At 42.4% G+C, this 17503-nt stretch overlaps 1 protein-coding gene across 3 annotated transcripts in view; it reads right to left on the bottom strand.

Moving 5' to 3' along the window:
- Positions 1–17503, bottom strand: part of IQCH (IQ motif containing H) — an 83875-nt gene that overhangs the window by 63627 nt on the left and 2745 nt on the right. For all 3 annotated transcript variants that reach the window (XM_083184370.1, XM_083184368.1, XM_083184369.1), the window contains exons 2-4: positions 15925–16041; positions 12948–13042; positions 12583–12688 (exon numbers count right to left, since the gene is read on the bottom strand). In XM_083184370.1, the coding sequence (XP_083040496.1) occupies positions 12583–12688; positions 12948–13000 (159 nt within the window). In that variant the 5' untranslated portion in view covers positions 13001–13042; positions 15925–16041. The remainder of the gene's footprint in view (positions 1–12582; positions 12689–12947; positions 13043–15924; positions 16042–17503) is intronic.

The raw sequence follows: 17503 nt of genomic DNA, 5'->3' as shown, positions 1-17503 counted from the left end.
CGGATCGGACTCGCTCACGGTGCACATCGTGAGCGGGTCGTGCCCCCCCACGTCACCGTTAGCGGATCGGACGAGACACTGACGACCCGCTCACGATGTCGTCGTGGTGGGTACCCTACATAACAATGGAATCATATACTTTTCACTCCCTATTTGGAAGCAGAGGTTATGGCAAAGAGTGTCAGTTAAAATCATAAAAAAAGAGGACACTAATTGAAGCCTCAAAACAGATAGCATTACTAAAACATGAGGACATTTTTGCCAAGTGTCGGGTACATTAGTCTGCACAGGAGAGTCATTTTCTGACCATGTATATACAGCCTTCCACACAAACAACTATCTATACTATGTAATGGAACTGGCTGGTGGAGGGGACCTGTTCAATTTTACGAAAGAGATCTCATCGCTGATCCCAACTACTACAAAATCTGTTCTGGTCTGTGGCTTGCAGTTTATGCATTCAGAGAATGTTTTGCTGACCACGGACGGACATGTAAAGATCACAGATTTTGGTCTGGCCCAATTTAATGCATGTGGAGAAATTAATGCAACAGTACGTGTTGGGACACCTGGCTACATGGCTCCAGAAATGTAAATATGCCATACAGTGCAGTACAATGCCATACAGCGCAGGTGTAGACTGGTTCACATTTAGGGGAAGAGTCTGGTTGACTCGCTAAACAGCCGTATTTCACTGCTTAGTACGCCATGTAGCGGCACCCGCCAGGCATGCAATTGCGCCCCCCCCCACCCACCGAATTTCCCTGCCCCACTACGAATGGATGTTTTGATGGTCGCAGATGATTTCTACAGTGCTTGCAAATCTAAGTGTCTAGTCTGACTTAGATTTGCGGCATCCTGGTCCGAGAACTGGGCAGGCAGCTGACATCCTGTGACGTCAGCAGCACTCCCCAAGAAGGCAGGTGCCCGCCTGCGTTCGAATTGGGATGGCCAGCATTTTCCTGGGCAAATCATTTTGGGTGGTTTTATAATGCTTGGTACCAGAAGAAAATCTTTCTGCAATAAGCTGCTACAGATACGACGTCTCTGTGATGATTTCAGTCTTCCGTCTCATCCAATCGGATCGACCTATCACCTACATTGCTCAGCGTGTACGCTCATTATACACCCTAACGCGGTTGCATTCCATATAATCTGGTTTGATGTGATGCGTTTTAGCTAGTGATTTGATGCCTATGGTGCAGGTGTATGGCAAACTGGACAATCAATGATATGTCAGATTGATTTGGCATCACCTTCATGCTACTCTTTAGATCAGACTGGCATGAAGGTTGTTCTAGCATGCGACCAAAAACTGCAATACATCATCAGGTCTTTAGCAAGGCTGCAGGGTGTATAAGCACAATATGGCTAGTTCTGGGCTGAAGGAAAATCATCAGTAAAGAGAACTACTGCCATAAAACAAATTAAAAATAAAAATAAATGCTAACAACTACTATATAAACTAGGGGTACTCTTTACCTAGAACGGCGCCCGCGATCAGAATCGCGGGCGTCGGGGGTAAAAAATCGCGGTCATCGCGGGTAAATTGCGGGTAAATCAAAATGAATATTTTATTTAGTGGACGCGTATAACTGTGAAGGTATCCGCGTCCCCTCGCGGGGCTCGCTGCGCTCGCCACGCTTCGGGCTCGGTGGCTCGCTGCGCTCGCCACACTATTCTATTCTCAACTCCACGCCGACGTGGATAGTAGGGCATGAAAAGGTCGGAGGACACGTACCGCTGCGCTCGCCACGCTTCGGGTTGGCGTGGATCGTGGGGTGGCGTACAAAAATTGGGGGGACATTTAAGGGTTAATTGGGGCTATTTGGGCTCTGTAGCCCATTTAACATTGATTCCTATGGGAAAATCGCGGGCATTGAGGCATTGAATGCAAAATCGCGGTCAATTAGGCTTTTTAACATTGTTCCCTATGGGAAAATCGCGGTGATCGCGGGCATCGCGTCGCGGCCGTTTATGTGCTGCCCGCGATGTCGCGATCACCGCGATGGGCGCCGTTCTAGGTAAAGAGTACCAAACTAGGAAATAAAATATTCATATACGGATAAGACCTATAAAAGTCATGTCCTTTATAGTTCAGGCAGATCATTGCTAAGACAGACCATTAACGCAAATTCTGTCAGGGCATAAACACTATGCTATATGCTGCAATGCAACCTGCGGTATAGAGTGCAAGCGGTGTGGGTGGACCCGATACAAAATGTGGATGTACAAATATGAATGTGGAAAAATAGTAAAATAACTATATGAATCTAAAATGATTGGATAGATTTAAAATGAAAATAAAATAATAAGTAAATAAAAGTGAATACAAATAAAGTAATACAACCACACTACTGAGCACACCTTTGGTGGTCTATTGTATTGGAGTTTGAATAGCCCGTATTTGGATGATTACTGGATGATTTATATATTTGGATGATTACTGGAGCATTATATGACCCATCAAAGCTGTAAACTACCAGTCCAAAAATGTCTTCTCCTATTTTCAGACCTTTAACGGTTAAGATTAAGGGACTAATTGTTTACACCATTTTTGGAGGAAAATCCTGGAACTGTTGAAACTTAGTGTTGAAAACCCCTTCTTATTGCCTGTGAAACAACCACTATGTGAAACCTATTCCACAGTCAAAACTGAACAACACTTTGACAAAATGCGTTCGGTTCTATGTCTACTGTGAAAATATTCCATCTACGCTCAAAAAGTGGTGAAAATACAGAACATCTGCCATTAAGTGAAATTTTATCAAGTTTTATAAACGTTTTATGAAAATAAATACACTCAAGGAATTTGGGACTTTTTAATATTATTGTTGAGTGCCAATTAATATTAATAAGACCTGCCCTCAGGGTGCCATCTCGCCATTGTTTTTGTATTCTTTTATAATTGTATTTATTGGGTTTTCCAAATTTACATAAATATCATATTGTTAAATCAACACAATGGGGAAAATTTACTAAAGGAAATTTGTAAAAAATAGGTGTATTTCTATCCAGAAATACACTTATTTTTGTACATTAACTATCCCGAAAATACGGCAATTCGTATTCATATTGATAGCACATCAATATGGATACAAATTGCCGTATTTTCGGGATAGTAAATGTCAAAAATAAGTGTATTTCTGGATACAAATACACCTATTTTTTTTACAAATTTCCTTGAGTAAATTTCCCCCAATATATCAGCAACAAATTAGTTTACAACTCGTCTGGGGTTCTCAGAAGCCCTTTAAAAATGGCTGTGGAATATAAAGGGCGAGCAGCAGTAACACTGGTATAACTAAAGTCTGGTCGGTCCTTCTGTGGTAAGACAGATCAGGGATTGAAAAGAGCATCATGGTAATACCTATGTGTTAATGGACGAAAAACTTCAAATGTAGGTCTCAAGGACTTCATCGGAAGTATTGTAGAATCATCGGAAGTCGATTTTATTTGTTTTTGTATTCTTTGTTGTTTCCTGAATCATCCCCATACAGTGGCATAACTACTGAGAGTGCAGCTGCTATGAGGCCCAGACTGTCCCAGGGGCTCGATGCATATCCCGCACCCTGTCACACCAGCGTGCAGTGATAATTGCAGTATCGTGCAATTATGTATTTTATGTCTGTCTGTGTCTCGCTCCCCTTCGCTGTCCCTCCTTCTGTCTCTCCCTGTTGCTGTCCCTCTTTCTCTCTCTCCATCCCTCCTTCTCTTGCTTTCTCCCTGACGCGTTCCCTCCTTGTACCGCTCTCTTACCATCACTGTCTCTCTCTCTATCCCCCCCCCCCCATTGCTGGCCCTTGTCTCTCTCCCCATCTCGGTCACCTTCTTACCCCATCGCTGTTCCTCTCTCTCTCCCCATCGCTCTCACCCTCTCTCCTCAATGCTGGACCTCCCTGTCGTTCTCCCCTTCAATATCCCTCCTTCTTTCTCTCCCTGACATTGTCCCTGCTATGGGGCCCATGAAGTTCTAGTTACGCCTCTGGACCCATATTCTGCTCCATCTGCAATGCAACACGAGTTTACCATTTTTATTGGTTACTCCTAACCAACGGCTCAACATGCTTTTTTTAACATAAATTAAATACTTTACTGGCGGTAAGCAGGGGCTTACTTAGACAGTAAAGATGGGCCCTCTTCAGCTCTGGGCCCCATAGCAGCTGCACCCCTTGCACCTATGGTGGTTACGCCTTTGGCGTTAAGGGCACACAGGGGGCTATTTAGATGTGGTTGGAGTTGCTATCACTGCTGCCTATTTACACTTGCCCATGGCATAGGCCAGGAGATCTAGATCAAGATCCCTGGCCTCTACCCTCCCCTAAATGGAGGTGCCATGCCTTCATTTTGTGCAAACATAATCTACTGTAGGTATGGCTATATAGCTATATTTTGTGTGAGAGATGGTTATATATCCCTACTCTGAACCAGGGGCACAAACATTAGCCCCACCCCCTGTCTGTGTTGATAATCCCCGCCCATTTCATTGATTGGACCATCTGCCATTCACCTCTGATGGATGCCAACCATCAATGGTTTAACTATGTGTTTTCAAGTCATCGAAATTAATGACTTTGGCACCATTGATGGTTAACCCCCCCCCCCCGATAGCTATTATTAATGTAATCTATAAATAGAGGGACAGAGATGTGTCTGTTCATAGATGGGAGACATGCGGGTACTTAACTTTTGGTGAAAGAAATTATGAAGATGACTATCGATCACTGTATCTACAAATGCACGTATGCTACCTATGTAAAGCTGGCCACATCTTGACCCACTCATTACGATTCTTTTTGGATTCAGTTAACAATTTTGGTCTAAACAGAGAATTTTAACAATTTTGTCACAAAGGTTAAATAAACATCATAAAATATTGCTTTTGTGGTATAAAAATGCAGCTTTCATGGAAAAACATAAGAAACAAGCTTTCAAACGGGTTTATAGAGATATAGAAAAAAACGTAGAAAGAAATAAAAGAACGGTGAAATGAGAGAGTCATCATGCACAGCTCCTCTCACACCTACTGGGTAACTTCAGATGACTATCCTGATTGAGGCTTTATTGTGCTCACTGAGGTTTACCTTGTTTGAAGGATAGAAGGTGGCAAATTATAGGTAGCAATTTCCCAGCTGGAACCCACAACTAGTTAATAATAAGGCTGCTCCTGCCAGCGTGCCATGCATGTGGAACAGCTGGTAAAGCAGCACTTTCATTTGGGTAAGAAATAAGGGCTCAGTTGTAGGATATGGATTTTTAAGCAGGTGTTTAAAGCTTTCAGCTGGAGGGCCGAGGTTAACAGCATTGTGTCAGAGGTAGGTACTGGTGGTGGGAGCAGATCAACTAAATAGTATTCTTATAACGCATTGAATGCATAGAAACATCTAGAATTATAATTATGTAATAGCAATGGTTATAAAATGCATGGCCATGTTAATCCCATATCAACGGAAAGAATTTAGTGCAGAAGACGTCATAATTGAACAGATGTGTAGTAATTAATAAAAAAAAAACACTTATGGCAGGGCTCGACAAATCCCAGGGGCCAGGTTGCCATGGCAACCAAATTCTGCTTCCTGGTGACCAAGTTTTTTTGCAGGGAGGGAGGAAGCGGATCATGCTCGAGGGCGTGCCTATATCCTCGCCAGCGGCCATTTTATGAACACGAGTGCGTGTGCTGACTGCCAGCCAGCCAACCTGGTCTCTGTCCCAACTCTGCCTGGTATGCATGGTCAAGTATTGCTGGTGGGTTGCATTGTGTGCCATCTGTGGTTGAGGAGGTTGTTAGCTTTGGTTTACCCCCATAGCTGTGTGGCCCCAGGGCAGGGGTACCATGTGGAGGCCAGAGCTTATATTCAGCACAGGCAGCGGTGCCCAACCCCTGCTCTCCCCCTCCTGACAGAGATCAATGGCAGTATGGGCAGTGGTGCCGACCCCCCCTCTCCCCCTTCTAATGGAGATTAAAGTCGGCACAGGCAATGGTGCCTGTCCTCCCCGCCCCTCCTCCACAAAGCCACTCCTCTGATAATTAGCCCAATCAGGTACCAAGCAACTTTGAACTTCTGCTGCTGCATCTTGAGGAGTGATCCGGCCTATTATATTGGGTGAGTAATTTATTTTCACAGATACTTCCTTTAACAACTTCTGTACGCTTATGTATTTTTTGCAACATTTTTCTGTATAGAGGAGTTATTATTTTAATTGTTTACTTCATTCTCGTACATCACATGAAACAAACACTGGTGTTCAAGAAAAAAGACAATTTTTTTTAGAAATTGTTCTGAAGTAAATGCAGAGTCTACTGAGAAAAGAAAGCCCATATGTTCCACTAGCTGTGATGAAGAGATTGATGCATCAACATCAACAAGTGAAAATGGCTCTAGCACAACATCTACTGTAGTTCTCCTTCAACTCATGACAAGAAGGAAATGCAAACAAGAACGGTGCAAGGAACTTCCATCGCTGACCACTAGTATTTCAAAATGCAATATATGTTCCTCATTGCCCGAAATGGCAGATGGAAATTCAAATATAGTTCAAGTTTATACAGGGCCATTCAAGACGGACAGCTTTCGAAAGCATCAAAAATCATACCAGCATCAAAAGTGTGTAAAAGCTTGAGATGTGCAACTTGCTCCAGAAGCTACCCCTTCGGTCTGCATGCATAAAGACAATGGATGAAAAGATGTTTAAACATTTAAAACGTCTTTTTAATGTGGCCTACTATATTTGCAAATAATAACAAGCCCTTTTCTAACTTTGACGGTTACTGAAGTTGACAAAAAAATTGGGGGTTGAAACAACAAATGAATATGCCAATGATAAAATATGTAATTAATGTATCTCCTCCATTGCAAATGTTATTAAGGATCAATCGATTTCTGAACTAAAAGAAGCTAAATATGTTACTATACTACTTGATGGATTAACTGATAATAATCATGTTGAAGAGTTAATCATCTATGTGAAGTACATTAAGAACAAAGCACATTGGGCCTTATTTTAGTTCACTCTTTCTGACAAAATCCTTCTTAGATGGACAAAACCATGTGCACTGCAGGGGGGCAGATGTTGCTTGTGCAGAGAGAATTAGATTTGGGTGAGTAATTTTGTTTCTGTGCAGGGAAAATACTGACTGCTTTATTTTGACACTGCAATATAGATCTCACTTTGAAGTAAAACCCCACCCAAATCTAATTCTCTCTGCACATGTTACATCTGCCCCACCTGCAGTGCACATGGTTTTGCCCATCTAAGAAGGATTTTGTCAGAAAGAATGAACCAAAATAAGGCCCATTAAGAACAAAGCACAATGTCGACGGATTTTGATACAGCATGGGTCCCTGACTCAACAGATCTGATCTGTCTGGCAGCTTCCAAGGCTCCTGTATTGACATTCTGATCACATTCGTATACCAGGCCCTTCTTGGCCAATGTGGTAATACTATTATAACTTGTACCTGGTCTTCCCTTATCTTCTTCAGTACTTTTGCTATTACTGGAAAGGGGGGAAAAAAAACGTATCCCAGGTTGAACCTCCATTTGATTGCAAATGTGTCTAATGCCACTGCCTGCGGATGCCAGGATTTTGAGCAGAATTTGCTCACCTTCTTGTTGGTAAATGTGGCCATCAGGTCCACTTCTGGTACACAAAAGCGCTTCACAATCTCTTGAAACACTTCCTTGTTCAGCTCCCACTCTCCAGGCAATACCGTCTTGCGACTCAGGAAGTCTGCTACAATGTTCCTCTTGCTTGGTATATACACCGCTGAGATCGATCGGAGATTCAACTCTGCCCAGACCATGATCTTCTCTGATAGCTTCATCATCTTCTGGCTTCTGGTTCCCCCCTGATGGTTTATGTGGGATACCACTGTTACGTTGTCGGACATGATTCTGAGATGGGACTTCTGAATTTCTGATTTTAGCAAACTCATCGCCTCCCAGACTGCCTGCAGTTCTCTTGCATTTGACGAATTTCTTGATTCTTCTCGGGACCATGTCCCTTGAGACGAGTTTTCGAGATTTGCACCCCATCCTGACAGACTGGCATCCGTCGTTAGCACTAGAAAGTGAGGATTCTCCAAAGTTGTGCTTCTGTTCTCTAAATCTTCTATCCACCACTCCAGAGAATTTATCACTGGTTGAGGTAACTCTATGCGATGCTGGTCTTTGTACCCTCTCTTCAACAGTGGGAGCAGATACCACTGTAGTTGTCTTGAGTTCCACTGCGCCCAGGGTATAATTCTTATGCACGACACTATCATTCCTAATAATTGGACTGCCTTTATTAGTGGAATTTTCTCTCTTTGTAGAATCCACTCTGTCAGCTTCCTTATCTTCAGGCACCTTTCTACCGACAAGGCCACTGAATACTCTCTGGTGTCTATTCTGACCCCCAGAAATTGGATCTTCTTGGTCGGACAGAGTTGGCTCTTCTCGTCGTTTATGATCCATCCATGCCTCTGTAACATCTTTAGCGTCAGAGTTACACTCCATTTTACTTCTTCTGCTGAGTCCCCAGCAATCAGTAAATCGTCTAAATATGGCCATATCTGGACTTTCCTCTTCCTCAATTCTGCCATCAACGTGATCAAGACCTTCCTGAATACCCTTGGAGAGGTCTTCAGCCCGAACGGAAGGCATGTGAAATGAAAGTGCTGGCCTGCCACATAGAATCTCAGGAACTTTCTGTGTTTCACGCATATGGGAATGTGGTAGTATGCGTCCCTCAGATCCACTGAAGCCAGAAACTCGACTCTTTTTATTCCTGATCAAATGGAAGTCAGACACTCCATTCAAAATTTTATTTTCTTTATGAAGCAATTCAGTTCTCTCAAATCTAGGATGGTCCTGGTCCTGGTGGTTTTTTCCACCAAGAAAAGATTTGAATAGAATCCCAGTCTGTGCTGATCCTCTGGTACCATTTCTATCGCCTTCAGCTCCAACAATTGTTTTATCTTCACAAAGAGAGCCTCTTTTGCTTCCCAATCTTCCGGTACCCTGGATTTCCTGAATCTGTTGTGAATAGGAACTTGAGCAAATTCTAGGTCTTGGCTTCCTTGTATGACTGCTTATTTGAACCTGGATAAGGAAAACAGTTTCTTCTATCCTGTGGTAGGCGAATCGATTTTCCACCTGATAGCCTTTGGATCATTGTGTCCAGCTTGGACCCAAACAGAAATTTTCCTTCAAACGGTAATGTCGCCAGTTTATTTTTGGAATTAGTGTCTGCGCTCCATGACTTGAGCCACAGCGCTCTTCTTGCCGTTACACCTGCCGCCATCGCCTTTGCCGCGAACAACACTGAGTCCAACGACGCCTCACACAGATAGTCAACTGACTTTTGCATAAACTCAAGACTCTTCAACAGGTATTGTTTCGAAATTCTGTCCTCTATGTCCATATGCAGATTAGATGCCCACAATCTTAAGGCCCTTGAGACCAATGCTACTGCTACCGTGGCTTTGAGTGAACCAGTGGAAACAGAGTGGACTTTGCGCAATTAATTTTCTATCCTTCTATCCATCGAGTCCTTGAAGGCTGCTGCATCTTCAACTGGAATAGTGGATCTAGAAGTCAGTTCCACAACTGCAGCATCCACCTTCGGCATAGAACACCAGCCCAAGAACTCATCGTCCTTGTAGGGGTACATTTTATCAATACGATTGCCAAGCGTCAGCTTTTTGTCTACACTTGTCCACTCTTTTACGATCATTTCCCTCACCATCTTATGGACTGGAAATGTTCTTCCCTTTTTTTGCTCTATCTTCATATAAAGGGTCTTTAACCTCTGAAGTTCCAGCTTCCACCTTATAATTCATGTAGATGTTTTTTTAACATCCCTTCTACCAACTCCAGATTAAAGGATCTTACATCCTCCAGCTCTCCTGACTCATCCGTGGAGTATTTTTGTAGGCACTCTATTTCTTCCGCTGAACCTTCCTCATTGCTAAATTCTGCCTGGGTTCTGGTTCTTTTGGGCGTCTGTGACTGTAGAAACTCATCCTTTGTCACAAAGGACTGCTTATCCATGTCATAAGATCTTTAAGAATTTCAGACTGCTCTACTTTTTTATCCAATTTTATCTGTGCAGCCTCAAATCCGTCACATAGTGATTTTTTCTTCGCTGAGGCAAAAGGTTTATCACAGGACATGCAATTAACTTCTATGAATTTCTTTTTAGCTGTCCTCTTCTTAGGAACAGTGTCATCAGCAGGCACACTATAAGAAATAAACTACACTTGAAATAAAAATAACTAATGCCCAAAATCAAAGGGCTTAGCTCACTGGGGCATCAACCGGCTTGTGGGGAGAAGGTGTATCCATAATGGCTTCAGCTTACAGCAATACACCTGCATCATGCTGTTTTGGCGTTTAAATAGGGCGCCATAACCCTTTCCTCTCTGGTATAACCATTCAGGATGACCGAGTGGAATTAATAATGCTTCCCCTTGTTTCCGCGGGGAAGCATTTGCAGCCGCACCTCCGGCGTTTCTTGGCGGAAGTGATGCTTAGTGCGAACTTCCGCCCCTTCTGCCTTACTGTTTGAGCGTGCAGACGCGGCTTGCAGCTCGGTCTGCACACTACCTTCTCCGGGCACTTCACACAGCGCCTCCCGCTTCCCCATTGTCCACGCCATCCAGGGATATACACAGGTACCTTTTCTTCCATTTAGACGCCCTGTACTGTAAGTGTCCAAGGCAGGCATAATGTCCAGAAATCAGTGAACTGTTTCTGGCATCTTCCTCTCCCCGGGGAGCCACCCCATTCAGCTCCATGCTGCTAGAGGTAACCCTGCTTAAAAAAAAATTAACAACCTACTCTGTCCTACACTTAACGGAGACAGGAAAAAAGACACAGAGGAGAGAGAGGAGGGGGCTATTATACCCAAGGTGGGCGGTCCTAGAGAAAAATGTCCTGTCTGAATCTATGGGGGATGGGGAATATCCCAGTGTTAAGGCTGCCATGGGGATCGTAGAAGAAACATAGAATTTGACGGCAGATAAGAACCACTTGGCCCATCTAGTCTGCCCCTTTTTTTAAACATGTTACCTCAAACCATATTTGATCCTTATTTTTTTGTAAGGATATCAATATGCTTATCCCAAGCATGTTTAAATTGTACTACTGTATTTGCGTCTACCACCTCTGATGGTAGGCTATTCCACTTATCTACTACTCTTTCTGTGAAGTAATTCTTCCTCACATTTCCCCTGAATCTTCCTCCCTCTAGTTTCAGTTCATGTCCTCGTGTTCTGTTGCTCCTCTTCCTGTGAAGAATGTCTCCCACCTGTACCTTGTTAAAACCCTTGATATATTTGAAAGTTTCTATCATGTCCCCCCTTTCCCTTCTCTGCTCTAAAGTATACATATTAAGATATTTTAGTCTTTCCTGGTACGTTTTGTGATGTAGGCCATGCACCATTTTAGTTGCTCTTCTTTGTACAGTCTCTAATGTATTTATATCCTTCTGGAGATATGGCCTCCAGAACTGAACACAATACTCTAGGTGAGGTCGTACCAATGACCTATACAGTGGCATTATTACTTCTTTCTTTCTACTGCTGATACCTCTCCCTATGCAACCAAGCATCTGACTTGCCTTCTTCATTGCTTTGTTACATTGCCTACCTGCTTTTAAGTCCCCTGAGATAGTGACACCTAGATCCCTCTCTTCCTCAGTAGTTTCCATTATAGTGCCATTTATACTATATTTAGTCTTTGGATTTCTGAGACCCAAGTGCATGATTTTGCATTTTTTGGCATTAAACTGTAGTTGCCATTCTCTTGACCATTTCTCTAATCTACCTAGATCATCAATCATTTGTTTTACCCCTCCTGGTGTGTCTACCCTGTTGCATACCTTTGTGTCATCTGCAAAAAGGCACATTTTACCCTCAATTCCATTTGCAATATCACCAATAAAGATATTAAAAAGCACCGGTCCAAGTACAGATCCCTGGGGTACTCCACTTGTAACCTTTCCCTCCTTTGACTGTACTCCGTTTACTACAACTCTCTGTTTTCTGTCCTGCAACCACGCTCTTATCCATTCAACTATCTTAGAATCCAATCCCAAGCTTTCAAGTTTATTTAACAGTCTGCGATGTGGGACAGTGTCAAAAGCTTTACTAAAGTCTAGATAAGCTACATCTACAGCCCCACCTTGATCTATTACTTTAGTCACCCAGTCAAAAAAGTCAATAAGATTTGTTTGACATGATCTTCCCCCAGTAAACCCATGCTGTTTTGGATCCTGTAAATTGCTGGTTTTGAGATATTCAATGTCAGGAACTTGGCTGCCACACCATTTCCCCAGTGGTATCTGCAGTGCTGCTTTGCTGACACAGGACTGTAGGGTAAGTATTGAAAAAATGGTGCAGGCTGTGTGTGTGGGTCCCCCCTGGACTCCAGGGGTCTCTTGTGCACCGCATACACTGCACCCATTATAGAAAGGCCAGTATTTTTATGTTTGAGGCCATTCAGTTGGAGCACAAGATGAAGCTTGAATGCATTAAGGTGCTGAGGCCCAAGTCAAATGCAATAGTACCGCTATTCTAAAAATCGCCGCGGACTGACCTGCTGGCCAGGAGACATGTGACTGGCTGGATGCAGAGATCTGGAATCTTTCCAATCCGAGGGAAATTGTTTCTGGTTCTTTTTTGAAGCTTCCAGTTGACGGCCCCTATATAAGCCACACAATTCTGTAGTAAGATGTGTATTATCAAGTCACAGGAAATATTGTTATCAGTTCTTATTTCTTGACACAAGTTATGAGGTATTAGTGGGCAACATTTAGGGGAAATATTACAACATAACTTTAATTAAAACTAGAAGATTTGCTATATGTTATTATTATATATACACTGAATATAATGTGTATATATATATATATATATATATATATATATATATCAGCAATAACTGCAATGCTAAGTGCTTACCATTTCAATACTTGCGGTGTATACCTATCCCTATGGTCCTGGAGAATAGTCATTGGGCTGCAGCTGATATAATTCAAGTAATCCTGTGTGTGCTTCTGCAAAACACATAAAACTTACATTATCATCAATTGTATATCTAAAAATGAACATTAGCATGCGCTGCACTAGACAACATAAACACCAAGGGTGAAATGTAATAGGATGTGAGATTCAAAAAGTGAGAGATTTGGTGAGAAATCTCCAGGTTTTTTTAAAGCAGCAATCATTTACTCTGCAAAATCAACTGCTTTTGCAGTGTAAATGATTGCCGCTTTAAAAAAAAACTGGACATTTCTTACCAAATCTCTCACTTTCTGAATCTCTCATCCTATTAAATTACGCCCCAAGTATTTCACATAAATTGGGCTCTTTGGCAAAATATTAGGAATTCATATTAATACAAACACTATCTCAAAAAGCTTTAGGGCGGTATTCAATCCGGGATTCCGACTGTCGCAATCCCGGTCTGTTTTCACACCGCTCCACAGGCGGAATTCAATGTTCTTCCAATAGTGTGTAGAAAAGTGGGTGTGTCAGCGTAAATGGCAGCGGATTGCTGAAAAACGGCAGTGATTTTGACAATCCGTGACAGTTCCCGTCAAAACATATCCGACTTGTTTAAAAGTCGTATCTGTTTTGTCAGAATCTGCCTTCAATGCTGTCGGGAATGGCAGCATTAAATAGGCGCGGAAACTATTTCCCCTATCGGAAATAACAGCCAAGATTGAATACCCCCCTTAGTGACTAAGGTATCCCTTCATAACTTTACCATTTATAGAAAAGTACAGTTTGCTCTTTGCCCCAACTGTCAGGTCCCTTGCCCCAGAATTCCCAGCTTGATAGGTCATGATATAAATGGTCTACATACAATTAAATATTTGTGCTCCATTCAAGTCTGGTTTTAATATTGGGCAACTTTTCTACTAGATAAACGCTAGATATGTTTCCCAAGTTCTTCTATAATCATTTCAAGAATAATAACAAGAAGAAAAAGAAGAAGAAAGCACGTTACAGCGCACTTCTAAAACCAATGTTTATTATTACAAGTAAACCTTGGATCAAGCTTAGAAAACCAAGGAAAGAGTATGGTAAGCAAACATTCATAAATTTATAATAAAAAATCGACTTATTGTGCTCTTTTGCTCAGCTTGACTCAGAGAATATATATAGAATATAGAAATAACAACAGAGGGAGTACATTTTCCCGGAACGTTATTTTTGCCAGGCATAAATATCTGCTTACGACAAGATTAGGTCAAATTAACATTCGGCCTACTCCCCGTCGGGTCCGTTTTACTGACTGATGGAATAGATTCCGACAGTCGGAAAATGTGAATTGGTGAAAACGGCCGACGATAGTCAAAATTGGCAGCGGAATCTGGTAACGTATGGGAGCAGATGACTATTGACCATTTTTTTCTGAAATTCGGGAAATGGTACAAAAATGGTCATTTAGCCAAATTGGTTAATTTAAGTTAATATATTCAATTTGTCTGATTGACCATTTTTGTCTGTTTTTTAGTGTTTTTGTGCAAATAGTCAATTAGCATTTGCTCCCATATGTTACCAGATTTTGTCCCATCTGCCTATATTGGACAATAAATCATTAGGTGTGTGGCCAGCTTTACTCTAACAAAAGGGTGGATTCTACTACTACAGAAAAACTTACAGAATATAGAGTATATGTAACGGGATACGGTCATTTAGTATGTTGGCATTGGGTCAACACCATTAGGTCGACATGGGGTTAGGTCGATATGGGTGAAGGTCAACATGGGTTTTTTCTAGCCGACATGTGCCGACAGGCAGTATTTCATGCCCTACCATTCACTAGGGCGTGGTGGGAGAATAAAATAGTGTGCCGAGCACAGCAAGGCCCCGTGCACAAAGCATCGCGAGTAAAGCAAGTGATGCGAGGGGTTGTGGTGCAATTCAAACTGTGTCCATGTCGACTGTGTCGACATTCGGGTCAAAAAACAGTGACAAACCCCATGTTGACCTTTTGACTGTCGACCTAGACACTGTTGACCTAATGCTTGTGTCAACCTAATGTCCTGTCGACCTACACCCATGTCAACCTAGACCCATGTCGACCAACATACTGTAGACCAAATTATCCTAACCCTATGTAACTTGCTGTAGGACTAATAGAATACAAAGTTTGATTTTTTTCATACGATATGAAATACCCAACATTCTTTTTATATTAAAAGTGCTCTCAGTGATTAGAGAAAGCCTACTCTAGGCCTTGCCTCCTTAGAAATAAGATTTTGCCAAGGTTATTCTAATCTCTGATAGTAGAAGGGTAGACATAACTTCCATTTCATTGTTTAACTAAGGGGCTCTAAACAGAAAACTGCTGCTCCAGTTACAGGTTCTATAAGTATAACTCAAGGTGTAGTGCAAGTATACACCGTCGTATCATGGCTGCTGGGATTTGTAGTTCAACCAGACAATCAGCTGCCCAATTCTGCCCTAAAGCCTTTCAGACCCTTCAAAAGGAAAACCATGGGTAAAGGCCCATACACACTGGGCGACTTTGAGCTGAAAGTTGCTCAAAACAGCAGGTTTGAGCGGCTTTCAGCTCAAAGCCGCCCAGTGTGTATGCACGGGCGATGAGCGCTGCTGCAGGCTCCCATAACATCGCCGGGAAAGCCGTTCATCTGCTGGTTATACCAGTAGATGATCGGCTTTCAAGACGGCTTTGCATAGCGCTGCGCTATGCAACGCCGTCCTCCCCCCCCCCCCTCCGTTGGCGCCAGGCAGGGGGAAAGTCGCTCAGTGTGTAAGCACTGAGCGGCTTTCCCCGCGCATCATTGCTGTCCATACACGCTGGGCATAGTCGCCCAGTGTGTATGGACCTTTAGATTTAAATTCTGGTATTGAATGCATTATGGACGCCTAAACTTCCTAACTTAGTTGCACGTGTATTTCTCACCCTCAGTCCAAGTTCTGTCCTTTGTATAGCAGTCTCCAGTTCATGGATATCCACAGATGCCCCGTTCTCAGTTGTGGCCACCAGCTTTTTCTTTAAGTGTTCCAGATCATTCTGCACCTGCAGGTCCACAGGACACAACATACTGGATAAGAATCATTTGTCATTTATTTATTTATTAACAATTTCTTATATAGCACAGACATATTCTGTAGAGCTTTCCAGAGAATATTTGAACAATCACATCAGTCCCTGCCCCAGGGGAGCTTACAATCTATATTCATAACACATGTATATGCACACACACAGACATTCTACGGTTGATTTTGTTGTGAGACAAATAACCTACCAGGGTACTTGTTTAGTTTCATGGTGGCAGATATCGCATGCGATTTGATGTGCGATGCGATTTTGTACCTGTTCATAACCCCACTATCCACTACGACATGGAGTTGATTTTATATAGTGTGGCGAGCCCGAAGCGTGGCGAGCCCCGCGAGGGGACGCAGATTACTTTACATGTATTCCGTGGCGAGCGCAGCATGGCTTGAAGTTTTGTCTGAATCAGGCCCTGTGTCCATCTACAGAAGGACTCCTGGTTACTCACCCTCTCTAAGAAAACATCTTTCTTGGTGAACTTGCGCACGGCCGTCAGCGAGTCTCTATGGGACTCATATTTACTAAAGCTGGGTACACACTGGGCGAGATATAGTTAAAGATATGGATGATAACAATTTCACTAACAATATCAAGTGCAAATCGTCTCCCATGCAATGTTAATAACTCCCGTTGATGTCTTTACATGCCGCTAGATCTGACAATATCATCAGCGACTACATTTACAGAAGTGACATCACTGACCGATATTGTAAATGATATCCGTCAGTGTGTTTGCACTATTTTGTTCTGCCTCGGCACCGCCGATTTAGTTAACGATATGCCGGAGATCGCTCATGCTGTGTACACATGGGGGCGATAGGGGCTATAATAGCTGGGAATATGGTCGCAGGCGACCATATTGCCAGTGATGGAAGTGTGCAATGGGGTTTATTGCGTGACAGAGTAGCACCAAGGGTGGTGCTCTCTGGGACACAATTCCTGGCGCTCTGCAGTTAAGAATTAATATTTCTAAGGTATGTATAATTAACTGGCAAATTTTGCTACAGCTGCTGCAGTAACTCCTGTGGGCCCGTCAGACCCACAAATAAAAGAAGACTAAAAAAGAGGGGGTTGGAGTAAATTGCGCTGCTGTTTAAATAGTTTCAATATCTGTAACACATTGGCTGTCTAAAAAGAAACGACTTGTGGACACACTGTTGCTTTTAGAAAAATGTTTTATCACAAATAAGTAAATAAAATACAATACATATAAATATACAGCATCTAAAAAACAAGACAATTATTAAAAAGAAGAGAATGGGATCCCAATCAATTAATTATAATCTCATTGGTGTATTTATCAATGATAATTCTTTGCTGATGGAATTAATGAACATCAATCTCCTGCCAAATAGAAAATATATTTGAAAGAAATCGGGCAAAGTTCCGGTTTTAGATGAAATAGTATCTCATTATTAGCTGG

Source organism: Crinia signifera, chromosome 4, assembly GCF_055691185.1.
Source record: "Crinia signifera chromosome 4, ASM5569118v1, whole genome shotgun sequence".
NCBI lineage: Eukaryota > Metazoa > Chordata > Amphibia > Anura > Myobatrachidae > Crinia > Crinia signifera.
Note: the sequence above shows the minus strand (reverse complement) of the source record. Positions and strands in the feature narration are given on the sequence as shown.